At 36.7% G+C, this 25139-nt stretch overlaps 1 protein-coding gene across 1 annotated transcript in view; it reads left to right on the forward strand.

Moving 5' to 3' along the window:
• The window catches only part of LAMA2 (laminin subunit alpha 2), a 270298-nt gene that overhangs the window by 32660 nt on the left and 212499 nt on the right, over positions 1 to 25139 (forward strand). The window contains exons 4-8 of the mRNA XM_027880560.1: positions 13438 to 13617; positions 15724 to 15813; positions 17816 to 17933; positions 19627 to 19805; positions 21451 to 21550. Of these exons, the coding sequence (XP_027736361.1) occupies positions 13438 to 13617; positions 15724 to 15813; positions 17816 to 17933; positions 19627 to 19805; positions 21451 to 21550 (667 nt within the window). The remainder of the gene's footprint in view (positions 1 to 13437; positions 13618 to 15723; positions 15814 to 17815; positions 17934 to 19626; positions 19806 to 21450; positions 21551 to 25139) is intronic.

Raw genomic sequence — 25139 nt, forward strand, 5'->3', positions numbered from 1 at the left:
TTTTTTAATTTGTCCTAGTAAAAACTAAACTTGCGTATCTAATCTGAGAAAAAAAAAGGCCTTTAACAAATTACTGTCAAATGGATACATTTTACATACTCTGTGTACACAATGCTATATTGCCTCACTAGCATAATATTAACATTTCCTGTTTTTCTACTAGGCATTCAAAGATATATAAAAAGAAAAAACCAAAGTAAATATTTGATATATGTGCTCAGTATCATGGGAAAGTGTTGAAAACATATAGAATTTAATGTAGGATAGGTTTAAATTATTTTATTATGCATGATGAGAATTGACTTTGCAATTCAAATCTTGTACAACTAATCTTGCAAGTCAGTAATTTAAAAACTGCGTTATAATAATATTCACTGTAAATTTTTGCCTAAGAAGAGAGAAAGGAAACTTCCAGTAATATTTTCAAGTTGATAGTACATCCCAAGCCTGAGTTTCTGATATTTAATATTATAGAAATATTATAGAAAAGAGTAGTGGATATAAAATGTACAATGTACTTCTAAATTACTCTGCGAAGGGGGAACAACTGTGTAAAACTACATATAAGTAGTATTGCAATTTCTCATTACTGTAAAAACAAGAGATTTTTACTGAAAAATCTGTGTGAGCCAAGTTGGAATGAAAGTTTCTTTTGTGTAGTTAGACAGTCCACTTTTCTATCTTGGCATGTCTTCTGTCCTTGAGCAGAAACTCATGTCATAATTCCCACTGTTTCTTGGGAAAAAGCAAAACTGCATAATCATATGAATCATAATATTTAAACAGTAATGAAGTTGCAACATGCAAAAAACATACCATACAGAGCAGACTTTTTTTAAAGAGTCAAATTGACTAGACTATTTTCCTTTTTTCTTTAGCATTCATAATTTATTCCTCACAATGCTTACTGAAAAGAGATGTGTTGCACATCTTTATATCTTTATATCTTCTCTAAGTCATAAAGGTTGGATTCATGCCTATAAATGTAGTTTGTAACTCAACATATTGTTTTAGTTGCCAAGGGAAATGTTACACTGAAGTCTTGATGCGTGCTTGAAAAGACACAAATTTGTCTTTTTGGTCTTGTAGCATATTTTTGGTCACATTTGATAGCTGTCAGTTTTATTCTGACGGCAAAACAAGAACAGTGGGTGCTTGCTAACTTGGTGAGTGTTTTCCTCTTCTATTTGATTAGGGGAACTGAAGGTCCCCTGCGGGTTGTTGTTTTGGGGGTGGGGGCAATGATACTTGAAGTCCTTTTCTTTCCTTTTTTTTTTTTTTTTTTTTTGAGAAGTTGTTAAACAGTCATGGAAAATTACTGGAAGAAAGAATAGCTGATTTATAAAAAAAAATTATTTTTTTTAAAGGTAGAATTTGTTAAAATCCAGGTGGGCTACATGGAGGAGTAATTTTAACCGCTAAAATCTCATTGAAGTAGGGACATACAAATAGGTCAGCTTGAGTACAAATGTAAGTGTGCTTTCATGTCAGTGCAAAAGAATTGTATATTAAAGAAAATCAAAGCCAAATAGCATAGTTAACCTGGAAATTTCAGTTTAAATGGAATTTACATGGAATTTTCAGTTTTAAGTGTCAAAGAAATTCAACAGAAGGAAAGTTGGTCAATGAGGCACTGTAATACCAATGGAAAAATTATTTGCTTGAGGTTTAGAGTGCAGAACACATGAATGAAGAATGCATAGAGGCAAGCTGGATAAGTAGACAGGTTGCTTTTTCAAGCGTATCAGAATAATAAAGCTTGTAGGCAATTGAGACTTAGTAGGAGTGCCAAGGACTGTAAGTCCACAGCAGGTTAATTCTGTGACTTGAGCTTCTTATGGAGGGACATAAAGAAGTAGCTACAGTAGAGCTTTTCTTTGTTTTAGAAGTTGGAGAAAGAACAATTTTAAAAGAACAGTTTAAAGGCCTTTGCAGACTTGTTCCCCAGTTTTCATTGCTGGTCATGTTGTCATATGGTAGGGAATATCCCTGTGATCAGTTGGGGTCAGCTGTCCCAGCTGTGCCCCCTCCTAACCCCTTCTGCACCCCCAGCCTCCTTGCTGAGGGAGGCGGGCTGAGAGGCAAAAAAGGGCCTTGATGCTTTGGAAGCACTGCTCAGCAGTAGTTGGAATACCTCTGGAATAATATCTACACTGTTTTCATCTCAGATCCAAAGCAAAGCCCAACATAAGACACTGTGAAGAAAATTAACTCTGTCCCAGCCCTAAACTCTGTCCCAAAAAAACTCTGTCCCGAACTAGCACACTAGTTGACTACATAAATCCTATTATTTTATATCAGATATCATAAATGAAATCTGAAAAATCCAAACAATTGAGGGTTTGACAAAACTCTGCCAAGTTTAGTTTTTGTAGTCAAAGTAAGCAGTACTGTTTTTGTGATTTTGCAGCTATTAATCACAGTAGGAGCAAAGAACAAAAAAGTTGTTTTCATGCACATAATTCTTTAATCTCCTGTCTTTTACAGGAGATTTGTGATGCTATTCCTGGCCTGGGGTGCTCATTCTGTGCTACTTAGAAATGGATTTTTTTCTCACTGACTTTTCTTATAGTAGACTTTGTAAAATATCTCCAAGTCTGAACAGGTCAGGTTCAGAGTTGGAGACATATCAAAGTTTCGTGCATTCTACAGCTGAATGTCCTATTTATGTTTTCTTTTTAAAAAATTATAAATGTTTTTAAAGGCACTAAATGCTCACCATTCACAGGGATCCCATCTGGTTTTCAAAAGTATTCATCAGTTCATGTTCAAAATTATATGATATGACACGGGTTTTGCTAGAACTTAGGCACCATCACTGTACAGTAATTGTAATGGACTTTTCCACACATAGATTTGCGCCAAAAGGTTTTGTTAATGTTTTCTCAGTCCAAAACTCTTCAGAGTTGTGGTTACAAACAAAAATGTTGCAGTAATGTAAAAAACGTATTTCCACAGTTTATTTAATGATAGCATTCGGGAGCAGATGTACTTGTTTACTGTTTGAACAGCTTAAATCCACACGTTCTCCCTCTTTTACATCAGCAGTTGTGTTTGGAAGCCCTTTGCAATTGCTTACAGCTGTTAAAAGTTCCTGTGGATTTTCTTTCTACTGGTCACAATTCTGTACTGGCAGTAATTTGTCTGTAATTCCACAATGTAGTGCACAGTGCATCGTATTCAGGAAAAAAATACGGTGGGAAGGGCCATGAGTAAAGGAAGTCGTAACATCTTGGTAGGAAAGGAAGGATGAGTTTTGTTTGGATGGGGTTTTTTAATATTGTTTGGTTTGGCATACTTAGAAATCTTTTAGTTAAATCTGGGGATCGGAATGCTTTTTATTATAATCCACAAGAAAACATAACTTTCCTGTTTTAGTTATTTATTTGAAATTACTCGTCTCATTCATGATCACTGTCCAAAGAGAAGCTTAGTACTTTAAAAAGTAGTAGAGAAAAAATATTCTTTTAAGATAATGTGTCATCCCATTTCAGGGCTTTCTTAAAAAATAGCATAATTTGGATTTTAATGTTGTGCTTTTTGGGCACTTTTGAAGAATGTGTTTGACGGACCACTATATTTCATCCTGTAAGCAGAGAGGTGGTCATTTTTAACTCAGTAATGCCAGCGTATTTCACCTCTGCTTGATCCGAACTCAGAATAACATAATCCTCAGAATTGCTTTGCAGCTGGAGTTGCCATTGGCATCAGCCATTGAGTTCCTGTGACAGCAGCTGTTTCACACTGACAAAGTGTAAACCAGAATGACAGTGGTAGTACAAATTTTCAGATATCAGAGGTCAGAACATTGTTGTGTATGATGGAATTTAAACCAGTTATCATTTAATGATTTAAAATAAGTCACCTGCAGCATTATGTACTAGAACCTAGAACACGTAGCCAATCTACTTGGTTGTAGATAACTCTTACTGGTTCAGTGTGCTTCATTTGTGAGAATATTCCTATAAGGGCCAAGCCTTCAACTTTTTCTCCAACAACTATCTTGTTATGTATTACTAAGCACAAAAAAACTTTTTTGTTGTATTAAGAGGTGGAGTCTCACTTCTAAGTACACTTTGAAGAGCCGGTAGAGCACAAACCATCATTGTTGTGTTAAAGTAAAGTACAGTATTCCAGGCCTAACGTCTTGCCTGGGGTTTGCATAACTCTTGCTGAAACTACAGCATGCTGCAATGTTTCCACTTATTTAAGGGAGTTACAAAAAGAAAATAAAATCTTTAAATTGCAAGTATACTTTCAAGGTAATCAAATTCCTGATTGTTCTGTGATTTATTAACTATTGTTCTGACAATGAGCAGTCTGTTTAAAAGTATGCAATATGATGTCTTTGACAAATTGTTTCTTGTCCAAAAATGACAAGTATGAGAATTACAGGAACCACAAAAAAGCCATGGCTTGAACAGGGAAATTAAGTTTCAGGTGAAATTAGAAAGAGGAAAATGACAAAAGCGAGTTAATCAAAACTGAAGAGGTGAAGCCTTATTTAGCTTAAGCTGTAGGGTATAGTTGTCAATGACACAATAGTATTTGCTAAACAGTTTGTTAAACTGACATTTGCCTGTATTCTTAGGGGGAATAAATTAGTTGAGATAAAATTTGACATACATAGCCCTTGACATTTTAATGCAAGTTTAAGCACTGCATTTCAAGCAGCTCTTGTACTCATTAGCAAGGCACAGAAGGGAGTTGTGCTTTCACTTACTAAACCATTAATTTATTAAGATAGTGAGATATTTATTAGAAATACAGCAAACCTTGCCAAATATACAATTTCTGATATACAATTATTATAAATATGTATTTATGATGAAAAATTGGATGCTGAGTTCTGATATATGCTTCCATCTACTATTCTAGTTGTGAAATCAGCTCTAATGATAGATTAGGTCTTACAGTAAGAAAACACAGAAATTTTGTCTTTAGGGATTAAGTATAAGATGCCAAGAGATTAATTAATCAGCAGTTATTTCACATCTACTGCAAATGAGCTATTTGCAACAGATAATTAAAGCTGGTATTGGATAGGAGAATTATGAGAGCTACTGAATCACCTGTTGAAAAATTTACGTTCAGTATTGTCCATCTTCATATTGATGTGCTTGCATAACTTGAGAATTTGAATCAGGGAATACCTTTCTCATTAAATTATTCTAATGCTGACATTTCTGTTTTCTCTACTGCTGATTATCAAGTTGCAAGTCTTTTTACTCAGCACAGAAACTTTTCTCTCCTGTATGCTGCTGTCTGAGATTAGATTTTAGTGAGAAATTGACCTTTCTTGACAATATTTTAGAGTCAGACCATTGCCTTACACAGAGCATAAGGCTTGAGGCCCCCAGTCTTGATATGATGTACCAAATAAACTACTGAGTACTTTAACAAAGTGAGTTCTTTACCACTACTAGCCAAAAAGATATTGTAGAGTGATGTTCCCACTCCATACTTGTAACAGATTACAAGAAGTAACCTTTTATTTTTGTGAAAGAAAGTTACAATTTATCATCAGTGAAAAGCATTGGAGATGCTGTTTTCTTGAAAAGATAGTGAGTATAAAAACTCCGTGCCAAGTAGCCAAACAGCTGGAAATTTTATATCCTACAAACAGGTTGAGATTGACTGCACTCAAATATCTTGACATAGTAACTTCAAACACCAAAGCTCTAAGTAGGAAGATACACCACATGGATATTTTAAATTTGTATGAGAACATGGTGCAAACTTTAAATTCTTAGAAACTTTGTAAGTGTTAAAGTAACTCAGCAGATCATAATCATGCAGATTGGTATCATTTTTACTATTGCATTAGTAAAACAACAGAGGCAGCTAGCATGATGCATGCTTGCATATCAGTTCATGCCAGAAATGTGCACAGAAGGAGGGCTGGAAAGAGTGGTTTTATGCTCAACAATGGTGGTGAGGCACAGGCTGGGCACAGTACTCAGCTCTGGCTGATGTAACTGCAGAACCCTTAATTCAGGCTGAGATCCAGAGGCAGGATGCAGATTTGAGCTTCTGAGGCTGCAAGAACTGCCTGGGACCTTGCTGAGGTTGAGGGAGAAAGAGGCTGTGTCCTTGCCTGTGGAATGTTTGATGTGGCTGGAGGGGATCTGTGTATTACCACAGTAAAGAACTGCAGGAGGATGTCAACAGTCTGTGCACTGTCAGAGGTGACAAGAAAGAGATTAACTGATTTTTCTCTGGGACTCTGAAGCCTGAAGCCACAACTGTATGAAAATAGAGGCAGGCAGAGTCTATACCTGATGGTGATGAAGACTACAATATCAGTGACTTCTGACACCAGGACTGGTACTTCTTCTTTGCCTGCAGATGGGCAGCTACGTGACAGTTCAGTGCCTGGTAGCAGGCAATGGGCTGGGAGCTCTGTTCAATGAGACATGAGCCTGCTTTGCCTGTGTCACCCTGAAATATCAGGAGGAAACTGGGTGACAGCACTGATGTACACCAAGTGGAATATAAGCCAGCAATGTGCCCTTGCAAGTAAAGAAAGCTGGGAGTATCCTGGGCTGCATTATTTAGACAGTCACTAGCAGGTTGGGGGAGGTGATGAGAGCACACCTGAAGGGCTGAGTCAAGTTCTGGGCTCAGTACAAGAAAGACATGGACATGTTGGAGCAATTCCAGGAAACATCCAGGAAGATGATTAAGAACTTGTTGTGTCTATCCTATAAGAAGAGAGTGAGAGGGCTAGAGTTGCTTAGCCTTCAGAAATTTCAGGGAGATTTTATCAATATCTAAAAAATATGTGGTGGGGTGCACTTTTCTCTGTTCTGAGAACCTGGTTCGCTAGTATATGAGATTTTAATGCCAAAAAATGGCAGAAGGTTTCTTAGGCAGCATCTATCATTTCTCAGTGGCAGAAACCCAATGAAATGTGTTGTGAAATTCTAGTTGTATGGCTGGATGCTCTGATGGTCATCTGGTTGGAGCATATTGCAAGCCCTTTCAGGTGATGTTATTACTGAAGGTAGGGTTGGAAGCATCCAAGTAACACCCAGTATCCATACCCAGAGCTGAGAAAGGTTATCTTGTAATTAAAACCAACTAAAAAGGGTTTTCCATTAAAAAGATGCTGGAAAAAGGTGGCACTGTAGGCATGGCATGACAGATGCAGGAAGCTGTTTAAGAATGACTGAGTGGCTTGTGGAGGAGAGACACTATAGATTTAATTATAATGTAAAATAACATAAAAAATTCAGCAGAAATAAAATGAGATCTCTGTGAACTAAAATTCAGCACCTAAACTGGGACAGCATAGCTTTAATGTTATATCAGCAACTGCCCTGAAGTTTGGAACTGAGTGGATCTTGATGAAGGAAGACTAAGTCTGTAACCCTTTGGCAGACTCTGTAGGAGTCAAAGAAAATGTAGTGCATAAGAGTATTTCTTAAAAACTTGAATGTTCTCAGTGCAGCTGGTAAAGGAACCCACAATGCAGTCTAAAACAGTGCACAGATCCTGCTCTAAGTTATTAACCGTTGAATAATTGTTATGTAAAAATAACCAGAAAATACTAAAAATGCAACATCCCAGGGGAATGAAATCTGCCAAAGTGCAATGTCAAAATAGAAAAGATGGTCAAACAGCTAAAAAAAAATAGGCGGCCAAGAGTGTGTTTAAAATTAACACACATGCATGCTACATTTTAGAGTGGTTCCAAAAATCATAAAACATTTTTAAAGCATAAACTAAGGAATGGCAATAGATACGAAAAGTGAACTGGCATCATTTATGAATGGACATCTGTCTTTTCCTGCAAATGAGGAAAATAGGTAGGAAAATAAGCTCCAGCAAATGAAATGTTAAACCGTAGTAAAAATGTGAAAAAGATTCTGAGTAACTCAGTTGAAATATACATTTTTTCAAACACATAAGATTCAGGAAGTCTGGTAGAGAATTGGTGGGCTTGAGAGATGATCAAAGAGTGTTCAAGAAAGGTAAGGTCAGGGCTGAAAAACTAAAGTAATTATTTGAATCAGTTTTTCTTTAGAAACTGTCAGGAGGGTTTCTGCAGTGGAAACATTATTTACAGGAGAGGAGTTGGAGAAACACTTGCAAACTAGGTTGTTAACTGAAGAGGTGCAGAAATAATTGATAAATTGAATAGTGAAAGGGAACTCAAGGCTAAAATAGGTGAATTATAACAGTTATTATTTAACTCCTCACTATCAAATATTCTCAGTGACTAAGGAGTGTGGAGTGTCAAATGAAACACTATTTCTTTAGTAACGTTCCTTAGACATCCAAGGAAACTAAAGGTCTGGAAGCCTGATACCTGTTTGAAGCTAATTAGTAGTAAAAAAATGCAATGAAGAATAGACCTGATAGAAAGAGATATTTCTTCGTTCCAATTTAAGAACTAGGAAGTATTAAGTTAATTTAGTATGAAGCAGATTTAAAACAAGCAAAAGAAGGATCTCTTTGTCTACAACATGTAAATGAGATGAGAAAATCCTTATTAAGTGATGGGTGTAGATATTAAGATGAGACTGAGTGAGTTTATGGAAATCCTTTGAGGCTTGCCAGCTGTATAGAAACTACCTGTAGCTCAGGAAATCCCTGAGTATGCTTGCTTGCATCTTATTGTTAGCATGTTGGTTTGGATGCTGTGTAAGGTAGAGTACCAAGGTAGATAGGTCTTTTGGTTCTGACATGGTCCAAAGATTCTAATGTACTTGAGATGTCCTTTAAATACATTTGGTATGTGTTCAACATTCTTGTGGGCAAGAAAATAAAGCACAAAACTGTAATAGCAGCATATGATGGTAATGCAAAATTTAAAATAATTTTTCTATTAGCAGCTTGTTATCCTATAAGAAAAATGCTATATGAAAATGAGCGCTGCTAAATGTAATGTGTTGCAATGTAATACATGTAAGAAGAAAAAAAATTATACAATTATGCACAAATGGTGATGGGCTAGTTTTGAACTAAATTCTCTTCAGAGTAGAGAGCTTGTAGCGTTCTTCACAGTTCTCAGAAAAAAAAAAGAAGTTGATTTATCATCATACTGAATTTTAAAAATTAGAAGTTGACTGCTCAGAATTTTCTCGAATTAAAAATTGGAATACTTTCAATTAAATAATTAAGAGTTCCAGGTTTAAAAGGGAAAAAAACCCAAACAACCTCACCAGAACCAGTTATTTTTCTTGGGTTTTTTTAAAGAAACAAATTTCCTCCCATTGGGACAAAATATGTAGTGATGAAAAACATTACAATGAAAGAAGGGAGTAGAGCTGTAATAGAGGGAAGGGCAATTGGTAGACATTAAACACTGTGACTCAGATTCACCCTGTGGCTCAGGAAGCATGTAGACTGTTTAGTCAGAGGAAGTGATGATATAGCACAGGGATTACTCTCTAAATGCCCTCTTTCTTTTATTCCTTTATAACCATTTTCTTCTGGCCTCTGTTGGAGATTCCTAAAGATTTCTTTTGTTGGAATATAATCCTAGACAAATTGCATGTTAAGGAGAAGTTTTCTGTGGTTGAAATCTGCATAGCTTTCATTTAGAATGCAAAATGATGATTACTTAAGTATTGGAATTAGTGAATAAAAGTTCTCCATGAAACCTAAAGAAAATTTGACATTGTCCCCTCATGGGGACTTGGATTATCCAAATTGTAACTACCAATGAGTGGATTCAAGTATTAATATTTTCCTAGTAGACTCAGCTTTGGATATTTGCTCTGCTGTAGAACAGTCATCAGCACCATAGTTGCCTGTGTGAAATTGGAGCTTGTTTTCACAGGACTCAGGGTTATATATGAAGTACTGTGATGATCTTGTACGACATAGATGGATAGTGAGGGTTGTGCTCACTGGAACAGTTTTCAGATCTGATTCAAAAATATTTGGAGAGCAGGGACCACATTAGTGTCTTGACTGAAAATGTGCTATCCTATGAAGAGTATCTTACAAATAGGTTCAATATAGTGGAGGGAGATAAAAGAGAAAGTGTGCTCTTGAAAAACTTAGTGATGTCCCACTGTGAGAGCCATATTGAAAATATTATAAGTCTAATTCTACTTAAACTTCTTTAAGATTCTTACCATTTTTTCCTGATTAATGACAGATATTATGAAAGTAGTCTTGGTTTCTTCCTTATTCTCTTTTCAAGGAGTAGAAACAACTTGGTTGGATGCTCTTCAAGTTGATTCTAAATGTTTCTATGGAGAAATTAATGATTGCACCACAGATGTTTATAGGAGGAGAAATAATTTACAGTGTTTAATTTTGCCTGTAAAATTTTCACTTCAGATTCATTTTGATAAAGCCACCCAGTCTGAATTTTCTTGTCTCAGTTCCATTTTGGTGTACATATTTGAACAGGCGACACATGTCACGCAGGACATAGCTGCATTAAGAAATAAGTTACTTGTTGTTTTAAAATGAAATTGTGAAACATTTAAAGACAAGCAAGAAAGAAAATATAAATGCAAGTCATCATCTCTACTAGATTCGCCTTGCAAAATAGATGTACTGCTGGCAGAAAGATCCTTTGAAAAAGGGAGTCTGTTCTAAAATGAGTACCTCTTGCTTTATTTTGTTAATTTACATTTTAGTTCTGTAAACCTATTATTCCAAGGTGCTGATTTTTTCCCCCATCAGTGGCTGAAGACTAAATTTGTTCTTTTAAAAAAATATATAGATCAAGAGATATGACTGCTATTTGTCAGCTGTGTCACTTCTGGTCAAGCTATGGCTATTATTCATACTTTTAACTCACTGTGGTCATTTCCTTATTCTGCTACATGGATTTTACCTGCATCTTTCTGCCCACACCCTCAAAAACTTCATTTTCATCTTTTTTAAGAGATGGTCTAATAGCAATGCTGCTTATCACCAAGGTGCTGCTGTTCTATCAGACTGAGCAAAGGGATGTTTTCAGCACTAATTTAGATACATTTCTTCTTTATCTCTGGAATATCAAAGTTCAGTCTTTAATATTCTATTGCTTTAAACCCATCTGTGTTTGCTAGCTGTAAAAAAGAAATCTTTTGAATCTTGTTTAAAGGAAGGAAGTGGCGGTGTGAAAAAATACTGAGAAGAAATATGTTTCCTTGCTTGGAGTAAATATGATACAGAGAAGTCTTTAAGCATATGTTTTTATTAAAAGTCTGGTTCTTTTGGAAAAATCTATCCATTTCCACTTGACTTATTGCTACCATCTCCAGGGGTTTTTTTAACCTTACTCTCTTCACATATTCTTTCTCTTCACCAGGGACTTGAGCCATTCTCTGGTCATGTGGTTTTGTCCTATTTGTAGCCAGACATTTCTCATTCAGGACCTCCTCCTTTCTTCCTCTGGGGTTTTTATTACAATCTTTTGCTTGCACGCTTTCTCATAACATTTTATTCTGTTAATTTCCAGCCAACTGTCTTCTTTCATTTAATTGCTTGTAGTCAGGAGCAAAATTGAGGCAGAGCTCAAAGTGAAATGTGGAGGAGGTAGTGATATCACCCGTTCCTGGAGATAACATGGCAGAAACCTAGAGGTCCTGTTTCATACATAGGCAAGATATGATAGCTGCTCCTGGCAGAGTGGCTCCCAGTGATTTTGTGTACCTGGAGATACAGTGGAGCAGGATGCTGGATATGATGAGGTTTAAGATTTCCCTCTTGATAGAGAAAATCACAGAATCACAGAATTTTTAGGGTTGGAAGGGACCTCTGGAGATCATCTAGTGCAACCCCTCTGCCAAGGCAGTGTCACCTACAGCAGGTTACTCAGGAATGTGTCCAGGTGAGTTTGGAATGTCTCCAGAGAGGAAGAATCCACAACCTCTCTGGGCAGCCTGTTTTAGTGCTCTGTCACCCTCATCGTAAAAAAGTTCTTCCTCAATATTGAAATGAAACTTCTCGTGTTTTAGTTTATGGCCATTACTCCTTGTCTTGTCTCTGGGTACCACTGAAAAGAGTCTGGCACCATCCTCTTGCCATCTACCCTTGAGATGAGTAAGTTGATAGTATCACATGGCCAGTGCAAGACAGTAGTTGTTCAGTAAGTCTTCTGTCCAGTACCTCCAAAAATTCCAGGAAAGAAGAGCTATTGCTTTCCTGGGAGCAGTAGATTTACTGTCTCTTTCCTCAGTGTGAGGCAGCCACTGCTGAGTGAGTGCCAGCTGGCATTCAGAGTGCAGTTGTTCACCTAAAACAGTGTTACTATGACCATGTTCAATGGCAGAAAACGACTGTGTGTCCTGACCTCTCACTCAGAGGACTGAGGTAGGATGCAACACATGTTAATTGCAAAGAATAAATAATTTTTCGCTCGTTCTAATGTTCTGCACATTTGGCTCAGCATCTGAACATTCTTTCAGTGTACCAGCCTGTAATAAAAATGCCCCAATTAAAATTTAACACTTCAGAATACAGGAAAATTAATGGTTTCTTTTCTCCCTCCCCCTAGGTGCTCATTAACGATGGTTTGCTGTACCTGACTTGCTTCTTCTTGTAGGTCTTTTCCAAGAACAGTTCTGTAGCAGCCCATCTGTTTTATTTGGTTGATTCACAGCTATGATCAGCTACAAAGACAGGAGAGGAAGGAGATCTCTTATTTTTGTTGCCTTGCCCTTGATGCTGCAGTTTAGGTCAAACAGTCTCTTTATGAAGGAGCCAGAAAGCACGCTTACCTAGAAGATTTCTAGGCTTTAGGATAGGGCAGGCGGAGAAAGGGGGGTAATCTTCACAGAAACCACAGTGTAGGCAGAGAGAAGTAACATCTTTGGAAAAATAAATGCTAAATAGAGTTCTCAGAATGATAAAGACTTTCCTGGAGGACCAGGTGACAACAGTTGCAACCCAGGAAATTGTTTCACCTTGCTGAGAACAAGATTAAAGGAGATGTGTTATGTAAAGAGACAATGGGATAGATGCTAATGAATGCTTATTTTGTCTCATCTAGCTGTTGTAGTTTTCAGTATTTAAAGAATTACCTTATCCTGGCTTTTGAATGCACCTAGTTCAAAATCCTTTTGATGATGATCGCTCTAAGAGGTGCAACCTGCCACCTGTTGAATTCTCAGTCCCATTCCAAGTATACATTCCTTTAACTCAAAATTTCTGAGCCCACTGGTATAATACGTTTAAAATACCTATTTTCAAACTACAGGAGGAGAAATGAGTTGCTTGTGGCATGGACACTGTTGTAGGGCCTCAGTACACATATGCAGTTTGTGCTACAGTCTTTCTGTAGATGATGACTTTCCTTTGCTCAAAATGTTTTTATTGTAAAGACTCTTCATAGCTGAGGTCTGTGGACAATTCAGTTTTTTAAAGAAAGAAGGTATTTTACATTTACAAATGCATTCACACAATGCCTGTGATGATATTTGTTGTCATAATCATGACAGCTTTGATGCCATCTAATTCCCTACTGCATTAATAATTTTTCAGATTCACACTTCTCTAATTAACGGAAGGCCTAGTGCTGATGATCCTTCACGTGAATTACTGGAATTCACCTCTGCTCGCTTTATTCGCCTGAGATTCCAGAGGATACGGACACTAAATGCTGATTTAATGATGTTTGCACACAAAGATCCAACTGAAATTGATCCCATTGTTACGAGGAGGGTAAGTTCTGGCAAGATGGTAGAAATGCACATGTAATTGTTCTCTTACACTTGTAAATGCTGTACCTGCCTTGGTTTGCCATAGGAAATTTGAGGAGATGATGAATACCTGTTTTTATGTGTCAAAATCCCAGTGATGGAGAATTCCCTGTTCACTTGATTTTGTTATCTTCTCTGGAGTGGAAGTAACAGTTTTATCTTTTCTGCTTGATAGTGTTATTATTAACATAAGCACACAGCTCCTTTGACTGCAAACATTTGGATGCAGGTATTTGGCAAATGTTTGCTGTGTGTCCTCTTGCCTCTTCTGCTGCTCGGTCCTTTGCTACATTTAACATTCTTTGAACACTTCCTTTGAGTAGAATTTCTAATTGTACTATAAGTAGTAGTAGGATCTGAATGCAGTACTTTTAGTATTATCATATGATTGAGGCTAACAGTAAAAATTTTGCATTTTTGCTTTAGCTTAAAAGAATGGGTGCAGCACTCAAACTCACATCATACCCTGGTCTTGTCCATTGTCCCTTGTGTGTACACAGCCATATCTTTTCTTTCTGTAATCTTTACTTTCTCTCTATGCCTCTTTTCCTGCTGCATAAGTGTTGTGTGTTGTTCCAGTTTTCCTCTGACTTTTCTACTAAGCATTCTCGAAAGCTGGTTCAGGGGATATATAACTTCCCACATTTTTTTCTTTCTTCTTACTTCTTCCTCCTGCTGGTCACCATAGTTTTCTTTTGGAAAGTTTAGGTTACCACCATAGTAAGTCCTATTATGAAGGGAGCACATTGTTATTCTTGGCTTCAGTTAATATCATTTGTCAATGGTGGATAACTGCAAAGAAATTTTTTTTCTTCTATTCCATATTTCTGGGGTTTGTTTCCTCATCTAAATACACAGAGTCATGGATATTTCTGAAAGTGTGGAATGAACCATTATGTTTTTGTATTATGAACCCAGAAACTCTTCCTATTCAGTGCAGTTATTACAGCCTCACTAATCACGGAAACTGTGTGTTTATGTAAAAATGGACAATTAATAATCTGATTCTAAGTGAATAGAAATGCAAGATTGAATTCACACTTTAAAAGTCATTTTTATACTCATGAAAACTGAGTGCAGGATGATGCACTGATTTCTTAAACCAACAAAGAACAGTAACTTCCGTGTGGCATCTCTGCATGAGGCTGTCCTCGAACAAGGAGCAACTGAAACTTGCCATCGTAGTCAGGAAACAAAGAGTAGCCAAAAATTATATATTCTATGTGTTTTGTAATCTTAACTATGAGTGATAAGAGTTCTCATTTTGTTTAATATATTTATTGATGATCTGATAAGGAGGCTGAACACAGTAACAGCACAATTTGCAAATAGCATATGTTTGGTTTGTTTTTGGTTGTTAGCATGTTGTGGGACCCTTGCCAGAAATAGATGAAAATGGACAAGATTCATTGTTCACAGATGTTGTAATAAAGAATTATAAATATCTTTCTATCCTTCGTTTTGGATAGGGCTCTTAATCCTCACCGAAGAAAAAAGAGAAATTGTCAAATGGCAGAACAAGAGGTCAAAAGTAAAAATAAAAGTAAAATCTCAGTAATGAAGACTATTCCATAGTCATTCAAAAGACCAGTAGTGAAAAACAGTTCTTCTTTCCACAGTGCAGTAAATGCCCAAGTTAGACACAGTTAAGGTGAACAAAGGTGTTACTTAGTTTTTGTTCTAGCTTTTCTCTTCTCCCCATCATCATGCCTTTTCCTTTTCATGTTTTCTGAAGGAGATAAATTCTGCAGCATTTGACTTCTCATTATCTAGTGTGCATATAGTATAGCCTTCTCCTATTCTCGTGTTTGTTGTATGCTGTGTATAAATTGACGTGGCTCTTGTGACTTCAAACAAATGGAACTGTGCCAATTTATACCCTTTCTTTCACTCAGCCTGAATCTGTTGATCAAGACATGGCTTGGATTACACTGTCTGCTATATTTGTAATAGATCAAAAAAGAAATAAAACAGGACCTGACAGTTTTGTCACCAGAAATGAATTCTGCAGTTTGGCACCTGCATTTTACAATCCACTTAGCAATTCAATTTCTGTTTTGTCTTACAGTATTACTATTCTATAAAAGACATCTCTGTTGGAGGCATGTGTATATGTTCAGGCCATGCAAAGGCTTGTCCGCTGGATCCAATGACCAATGTATGTATTCTTTTTGTTAAATTTATTTTATTTATAGGATGGAACATGAAAAAAAAGCCCATGAACCTGATACTGATGTTCCTCAGATTTCTGTGAATTTATGTCTTTACCTAGAAGAAAGTCAGAAGCAGTACCAGGATGAAACAGTGCTGGCAACCAGAATGATAAACATTCTTTCAATGTCAGCAGAGGCTTTCCTAAAATGAAAGGATATGTTTCAGATAATTCAGTCCATGTTGGAAGTTTCCTAGGAAAAACAGAAATCTGGATTCCTCTATGTAGCTGTAGAATTGAGCAGTGCCAGTCTTTCTTTTCCTCTTTGATAATAATCAAGGAGTTTCCTAAATGATTGCCAAGTATTTAACTGATACGTGTAAAAGATGATGACTTGAGAATGGTGCATTTACTATGCAGGGAATATTAACCAAGTTATCGGTTAAATTAATCTAGAAAGTCATGAGCTGCTTATAATGTCTTCCGACTTGTAACTTTCTTTTTGCACATACCCAATATAATAAAAACATAATCAATATAATTAATATATAGTAATATAACTTGTTACAGACTGTCTAACTCTGTGCACCCATTATCACTAATACAGAATTTCCTGTCTATGAATATTACATGACACAGTGTGGGTTCTCTTCATACACTATTCACTTCAGTAGGAGCTTTATAGGATTTAACAGAAAATCTTGTTTGTATTTGACATGAAGCCATTATGTAGGAAATGATTTTAAAAAAATAATCTTACAGTGAATGCATTTACAGTTCTAAGCAGTTTCTATGGATCCTTGTAAAATTTTTGCGAGCTCCTTAGTTTAATCCTTCTGAGCCTTTTCTGTAGTGATATGTATAGCCAGTGTTGAACTGTTGTTTCAGATGACCTTAGTGATCAAACTGCAGCATTGTTAGAATTAGGCCATCTGTTAGAATTAATGTCTGCCTCAGAAAATAGGTGCTGCTACTGCAATTAATACATACTTCAGATAATATGGGTACTAGATAAGGTAAAGCCATTTTGAGAAGTGGTATCCTGTTTTGCAGGATGTCAAATATGTGTATATTGTCTGACTAATATGAAAAATTAGCATAAGTGAAACAACTCAAGCCAGAAGAGAGTTGGAGGTTTAGCTTTCCAGGGATATTCTTTAGACTGAACCATTCCAAAATAGGCTTATAAACATTATGACTGTAGTTGTTATCAGAAAGAATCTTTCCTTTAGCATTTTAGAGAATAAACTTGCTGGAATTTACGGCCGTGCTTTTCTGAAGCATTCCTTAATTTAGCCTTGTTTTGCAAGATTTATGCTTTGTCCTGTGAGCCATAGAATTTTTCTAGCCTGCTGCTTTGACCGTGAATGGTTTCACAAGGACCACAGAGAATCCCCTTCACTGAATAACTATCAAGAAGCCAATTTTTACTTCTTATTTCTCCAAACCACAGTTTCTTTTACATTTTCCAAGCTGCTTTAGTGGCTTGGAGAGTTTGGGTGTTCCATACAGCAATATTTTCATACTGGGACTATGTAGTCTGCTGAGGAACTGAAAAATGTCTGAAAGGCTGGACTTGTGCTATACGGGAAGGGTCTAGAATGGGTCACTTCTTCTGGGGCCAGATCAGTTTTCCTGTTATATGACACTGCATTTGAAGGCTACCAGCACTTTGGCTTATTTACTGTGTTGGGGAACCTTCATTCTCCCATCCTCCTTTCTTTATCCAGCTAAAATTTAGTTCTCCCATGCCCTTAGATTTTCCTTAGACTATCTGGCCAAAAATCTTCCTTTGCTTTGTGGCTGTTTTGTTAAAATAGAGCTATAGAAGTTAAACACATATAGTGAATGGAGGATACATAAGTGAATAAAAATGAGTAAACAAAGGAATTACAAAGTATAGCCATTCTCAGTGTTTTCATAATTTGAACTGGAACACAGATTATGTACATGGACAGATTCTTCAAATCATCACATTGTGTAAATATTTGTTTTTCTTTTAAATTAGAAATCCATCTGTCAGTGTGAGCACAACACATGCGGAGAGACGTGTGATCAGTGTTGTTCTGGTTTCCATCAAAAGCCTTGGCATGCTGGCACTTTCCTGCATAAGCACGAATGTGAACGTAAGTTGAAAGCAGTATAGAAGAGAAAGTTTATTGCAACTGCTAGTGAAAGCTGAAACTGGGTCCTAAAAGATTTTATAATTACTTTTGTTTCTAAACACATTTGTTTATGAGTAACATTTGATGTGTTATTATCTGCTTGGTTAGATGGACTCAAAAGACTTAAGAGAAAAATTATGCAGAATCTTGGTTTTATTGAATGCAGAATATTTTACTTGAACATGGTGATACTTGGGGAATATTGTATAATTTTTTTTCTTGTTTGGTTTTTATAATTATGATGGAGTTTTTTTGATAAAATTACAGGACTGTATCCTGGCAAGTAAAATCTCTTTTTACAAATTTTTCATTATTTTAAACTTTAACTGCACAATTTTTGTATAAATGACGCTTTTATATGTTATAATGTTCTTCTGTGATGAACCAAAATGTTTTTATATGATCAAAATGCAATATGAATGTCTGATTTTTTTTTTTTTTAACAGAAAATACAAAGTATCTAGTTTTCCAACATAGAATGAAAACATACTTAAAAATGTCACCTTCCCACAGGGTGGAAATTTCATTTTCAGATTTATTGTACTAAGGGTAGTTATAATTGAACTTTATCATCTTATTTCCAAAGGTCACATACCGCTTATATTTCTGAACATAATAAAATCTAGTGCTCCATTACATATAAGTGTTTATTTATTTGTAGGATTTCGACTATAATTTTACCATGAGTGATCAAAAATAAATAGGAACAGATGTGTCCATATTAAAAGTAGCCATTGCTTATTTGTGTCCTGTAAACTTTGGCCATAGAGGTCTTTGTTTCAGTTAGGACTGTGTCTGCACTGGGAATTCATTCTGGAATGAAATCAGGGCACATTTATTTTCATATTTAACTTCTGAGAGACACTTCTTATGCCCTGTTCAACCCTTAGTGAATTGTTGTACTCTCATGGTGGAAACAGTTCCCTGGGATCTGGTTCAGATGTAAGGAGAATGCCTCCCTACAATGTTGACAAGCTTTGAATTTCTCTTTATGTGGAAATGATTGTTTTAATACCATAAAGGAAGGGAGAGAAAGTGAGCTACCTCATTTTTATGGCAATAGATTATTAGTTTATCTTTCCTGCATGTGGACCTGAAGCCTAGAGTTCAGATATAAACTTCAAAAGAAGTTTTAAGATGGTGAATCCTTTTGTTCTGACCCAGTTCTTACATGCATATGTGCAAGTCAAATATATTTAGTATGTCTTTCAGCTTTCATTTGAATTATTTTAATTTACACATAAAGTTCTGCTGCTTTCCTTACAGCTGCTCTTGTATTTTAAGTTAGATGACTCTTTCATGAACCATATGTATATGCAACCACCAAAATGTTCTTGACTATCAATTTAAACAGAAAAAAAAAGAAACAAGCTAAAACAAAACAGGAACATCATGATTAAACTATGTCTGTCAACTGCCATAATCCCTGAGACAAAATATTGAGGGAAAAAATACTAAACAGAATTTCAAGCTGTGTTTATGATGGGATCACCTTACTTTTCAAAAATGAAGTAGTAAATGAATGTTTGGATGTGGTGTCGGCTACTATAGACAGCACCAATGATAAAATGTTGAATGACTCTTTTTAATACCTTAACAACAGTGGGGCATTTCCAGTGACAACGTATTTGCTAAAACATTCCTTCTCTTTTAGCATGCAACTGTCATGGGAAGACTGAGGAGTGTTACTATGATCAGGATGTTGCAGACAGAAATCAGAGTTTGAATATCCATGGAGAATACATTGGGGGCGGAGTGTGTGTGAATTGTACAGGCTACACTGGTGGCATAAACTGTGAGACCTGCCTCGATGGATACTTCAGACCTAAAGGGGTAAACTCTTGTTCTGATGTCCCTTCTCTGTAAAGCTAGGTGTTCAAACCATCACTTCATCAGGGGTAGTTAAGTTTTTAAAAAGAGATGGCACAGTTTGGACTGCCATTTTATGAAAGTTAACTTCTAGTTCTTAGAGTGCAGCAGTTGCTTTTCACAGCTGGAAATCTATAAAGTTAATGCTCAGAGAAATAGGGAAGTGATTTGTGTTGATATGAACAAATGCATTTGAGGTCAGGGCTTCCAGCTAGTATTTCAATTTCATCTAAAGGAGGATGTGGTCCTGTAAACAGAACTTTTGCTTCAGTAATGAATTTCAAGTTTTGTTATCAAAGTTCAAAGAAATATTGCTATTGATGTTGATGAAAGTTCGTAATTTTTATTTTAAACGTAATGTAGAATTAATAACCACTGAAATTCTATAGTGTCTCATGAATGTCTTTAAATTTCAGTATAGGGGGAATAGTTTTTTGTATTTTGTCATATAAGACCATATTTTCATCCAAATTGAAGCTGTCAGAAAATGAATCTTATGTTGGGTTGTATTGTTAATATAGGTCATTCCTGTGCTTTAGATAGCTACACTATTAGTGTGTGCTTAAATTGCTTATATTTCATCTGTGTAGTTTCAGCTGGGTAAATAATGGCCTTTAGTCTGATTGGGTTTCAAGCCTCAAACACAGAAAACATCAGCAAATAGCAGTAATTACATTTTCTCTGATATATGGGATTTAGCCTTAGAGCTTGAGAAAAGGAGTACTGAGAACCAATTTCGTCAGCAGCAGGGCACTTACTTGATTTTTAACTCTGAATCAACTTATGATCCAACTAGTAGGTATATGATATGTGTGTGTATGTGTATAGCGTATCTATAGTATGTTTATGTGCCTAATTCATACAGCACTTGTAATTTATATTCCTAGTGTGATATTAGACCAAGGTTTAAGTTTGGTTGAGGTAACATTTTCAAGAACAATTGTCTAATGTTCACTTTTCTTCACTTACTTTTTTGTTCAGTTACTAACTAACTTTAGTTTTTTGAATCATGTTGACCAGAGCAACTGGGTTATTTGTCAATATTAATTTAGTTAGTAAATGCTTAAAACCTACTTCATTACATTTGTTGATTTTAATCATATAAGGATCAGTTACAATCTCTACACTTGTTTCTTTTAAGTTGAAAACATATCTGTATTTAAGTCTCTTATACTTTTCTAAATGAAAAACCAAAATGTAACTTTAATGGAATCATAGAATGCAGAATCATTTATACTAGAAATGATCATCTAGTCCAGCCCTTAACACTGCCAAGTCTACCAATAAGCAATGTCCTTAAGTGCCACATCTACACATCCTTTAAATATCTCCAGTGATGGTTACTCTACCACTTTTTTGGCAACCCTTTCTAATGCTTGACAACCCTTTCTGTGAAGATATTTTTCCTAATATCCAATCTCTGGTGCAATTCGAGACCTTTTCTTTTTGTCATAGACTTTATGGACTTAGTTTATCAGCTATCTCATTTTTGTTAAAGTGTAAGCCAGCTACACAGAAGCTGTTCTCTCCTCCTTTTTTTTAAGAAGTAAAATAAAGTTTTCAATTATTAAAGGTAAGGTTTTGTTTTGTAATCTCTTTATTTTTATAGGTGTTGCCTGATAGCCCAGATCCGTGCCAGCCATGTTCCTGCGATCCAAATGGATCTTTAAATGATACCTGTGTCAAGGACGAGAAACATGCAGCAGGAGGTAAGATCCCTCAAAAATATTGATGTTTAAGATGAAGTTTGACAGTAGTCAAAGAAAAGCTGAATCATGTTTTTGGTATCTTTAACAAAAAAAATCCAAACATAAAACTCTGGGTTTTTCAAAGTTTACTCATACAAACAGTAATCCAGCTGCATTGTTTTAATATTTTTTTTTTTTTAAATTCATAGCTGAGGATTTTTTCAGATTCATGGCTTTCAAACTTAAGTAGATTTGTAAGATATGGAAAATATTTAACAATTTTGGACTATTTTATGGAAAATATTGAACAATTTTGAAATTAAAGAGCTTTCTTCTTTTATCATAAAGATTAAAACTGGTGCAACAATAATGTCTTTTCCCATATAAACATATTTCCATTTGAAACCTAGAAAAAAAATCTGTTCTTAAGGTATTTATAGGCTTTCGTTATTACTAATGTAGGATTGCAAGATGTTTACAATAGCCTTGTAAAAGCTGTCTTCACATAGACAATAAGCTACTTAAGCTACTTCGTTGTGCTTTGGAAACAATCACAGAATCATAGAATCAATCAGGTTGGAAAAGACCTCTGAGATCATCACGTCCAACTGGTAATCCAACACCACCGTGGTTACTAGACCATGGCACTCAGTGCCACATCCAGTCTCATCTTAAAAATCTCCAAGGGACTGCGAATCCAACGCTTCCCTGGGCAGCCCATTCCAATGTCTGATTACTGTCTTTGTAAAAAAATTTCTTCCTAATATCCAGCCTAAACCTCCCTTGGCAGAGTTTAAGATCATACCCTCTTGTCCTACTGCTTGTCGCCTGGGAGAAGAGACCAACCCCCACCTGGCTACAACCTCCTGTCGGGTAGTTATAAAGAGTGATGAGGTCAAATGGATCCCATCTGGTCCCATAGACTTGTGAAGATCCAGGTGGCTCAGCAGGTCTCTAACTGTTTCCTCATTGATTACAGGGGGTCTGTCCAGCTTCCTAGCTCTGTCTACAATCTCCAGAGGCCACTTGTCCTGAGGACAGCCTGTCTTACTGTTGAAAACTGAGGCAAAGCTCAGTACCTCAGCCTTTTCCTCATCTTTGATGACTATGTTCCCTCCCATGTCCAACAAAGAATTGTTGGAGTTTAAATTGTACCTTTGTCTCTCTAATTTTCTTTCTGCATGACTTAACTATATTCCTAAACTCTTCATGAGTAGCCAGCCATTTTTTTCATAGGAGATAAGCTCTCTTTTTTTCCCCTAATTTCCTTTAAAATCTCCCTGTTCAGCCAAGCTGACTGTCTTCCCCGCTGGCTTGCCTTTGGGCACACTGGGACAGCCTGCTCCTGTGCATTCAAGACTCCCTTCTTGAAGCATATCCATCGCTCCTGGACACCTTTGTTCTCAAGGCATGTTTCCCAAGGTACTCTGTGAACCAGTCTTCTGAGTAGGCCGAAATCTTCCCTCTGGAAGTCCAGGGTAGAAGTTTTATTGATGGCCCTCTTTGTGTCCCTGAGAATTGAAAACTCTATTATTTCATGGTCACAATGGATCGAAATATTTTTTGGTTCTTTTGTTGCAAAACTTCTGACAATACTGTAGGAAGATAACAACAAAACTTGAGGTCAGTTCTTAAGAGGTGTTTAAATTGCGCTATTACAATCTATTGACGAGATGTAGCAAACTTTTTTTGTAATAGAGATAAATGGAACATAAAAGCAGGGTGACAAAGATGCAAATACTGGGCCAAAGGCGTAAAATCTTCTATAATAACCGTGTACTGATTGCATCAGTTCAATGAAATGATACTGATTTACTGTCACAGTGGTATTGGTGGTGGGGTGATTTTGACTGGCTGTAGCTGCCCACCCAGCCACTCTCTCACTGTCCTCCTTAGCAAAACAGAGGCAGCTCTCTGGTCGAGGTAAAGACCAGATTGCATGCCAGTTACTACCGTGGGCAATACATAGTTTACTTAGGGAAAATAAATTTAAATTATTGCCAATTTAAATAGATTCAGATACTGATAAGCAAAGACAAAAATGAAAAATATACCTCCTCCCCCACTACCACAAGTGGTGCAGGGTGATGGGGAGCAGGGATCATAACAGTTACTCTCTGACGCACTTTTGCCCAGCTCCAGTGTGGGTGCTTCTCATGGGCTACGTCCTTCAGGAAAAAAATTTGCTCTATCATGGCTTCTCCATCAGACGTAGTTCCTTCAATAAATATCCACCTTTTCTTTCATGGGGTCCTTCATGGGCTGCAATTTGGATATCTGCTTCAGGCTGGTTTTCTCCAGGGGCTGCAGAGGTATATCTGCTCCAGCATCTGGAGGTCCTCCTCCTCCTTCTTCTCCATGCTCTGACCTGTCTGGCTGAGGGGCTCAGCTGTGCATCCCGTTGGAGCTCGCTGTTTCTGGCACAGGGCAGCCCCATCCTCTCCTCACAGAGGTTGCTCTGAACACCCTTCCCACTGCCAATGCCTAGTCTGGATGCTCAGTACAGTATATCACCTGGGTAGATATGAGAGACAGTATGAGCAGAAGAGAGGAATCCCAAAGCTGAAAAAAACACAGCAAGACTCTGCAGTGCCTGTACCAAAGCTGTGGGTGAGATTGTATAGGTTATCAATGACAGACAGTGAAACAAAGAAACCTCTCAGACTGATTTTAAGATGGAGGAATGATTAATTCAAAGAAATGTGGTGTCCCACTTGCTTGTTATGTGGCTGCTTAGTCTCTGAGTCCTGTTGTTGCTGCAGTCTTTCATTTCACACCTTCAGTGCTGGCCCCTGCTGTGGGTCATCCTCTGGTGCCCTGGGAGCTGAACAGCACTTAACAGGCTGACAGCTTCTCTTTCACAAGAAAAGGGAAGCAAAAAGATAGAGATGTTTTTCCATCTTGTTGGATTGTCAGTAATAGTGTCCTTAGGAACTCTCATAGTGTCTTATGCCTCTGAGCATTCAGCAGATCTAAACCATCTCATAGTTGCTTTCTAAGTCTGCTTGCACTTTCTGAATCTGACAAGGTGGTACCATGCTTTGACACCTTGCTTCCTATGTCTCCTTCTACCTTTTTAATCCTCTGATCTTCTTTCCAGTAAATTCTTCTATTGCTTCTTTTCTGGGCCTCTCTTGGAAGAGAATAATGCTTATGTTTGCATCATTTGGATCATCCTTTGTCTTTCTAGTAAACCAAGAAATATGCCATGCCACCATCTTGAAGAGAACATCTCCAAAATTGGATTATCTTTTTTTTTTTGCCTCCTGCTCATCTAGCCCCAGGTATTCAAATAAGGTTCCTATCTTCACAGTTCCTCTAGTCCCAAGAACCAAAAAGTTCTTTTGCTCTCTTCACAAATGAAAACTCTTGTCTTTTTCTGTCTTGACTGTACCAGCTTCTCCTCATTGTCCTGAAACTTAACTGATCCTGCTGCAGTTGGTTAGAGGCCTGTTGCTTTTGAGCATGTCTGAGCATTTTTAATCTCAGACAAATCTGCTATTTGTAAGACAGGAATTAATTTTTTTCCTTTATTCCTTTACAGACCAATTGATTTCTTCTGATTCCAACTTATTTACTGTAGAGATTATTCTATGTGTTTGAACTACTT

This window comes from Empidonax traillii, unplaced genomic scaffold, assembly GCF_003031625.1.
Source record: "Empidonax traillii isolate 1590-97213 ecotype Southwest subspecies unplaced genomic scaffold, ASM303162v1 scaffold72:size2462915, whole genome shotgun sequence".
Classification (NCBI taxonomy): domain Eukaryota; kingdom Metazoa; phylum Chordata; class Aves; order Passeriformes; family Tyrannidae; genus Empidonax; species Empidonax traillii.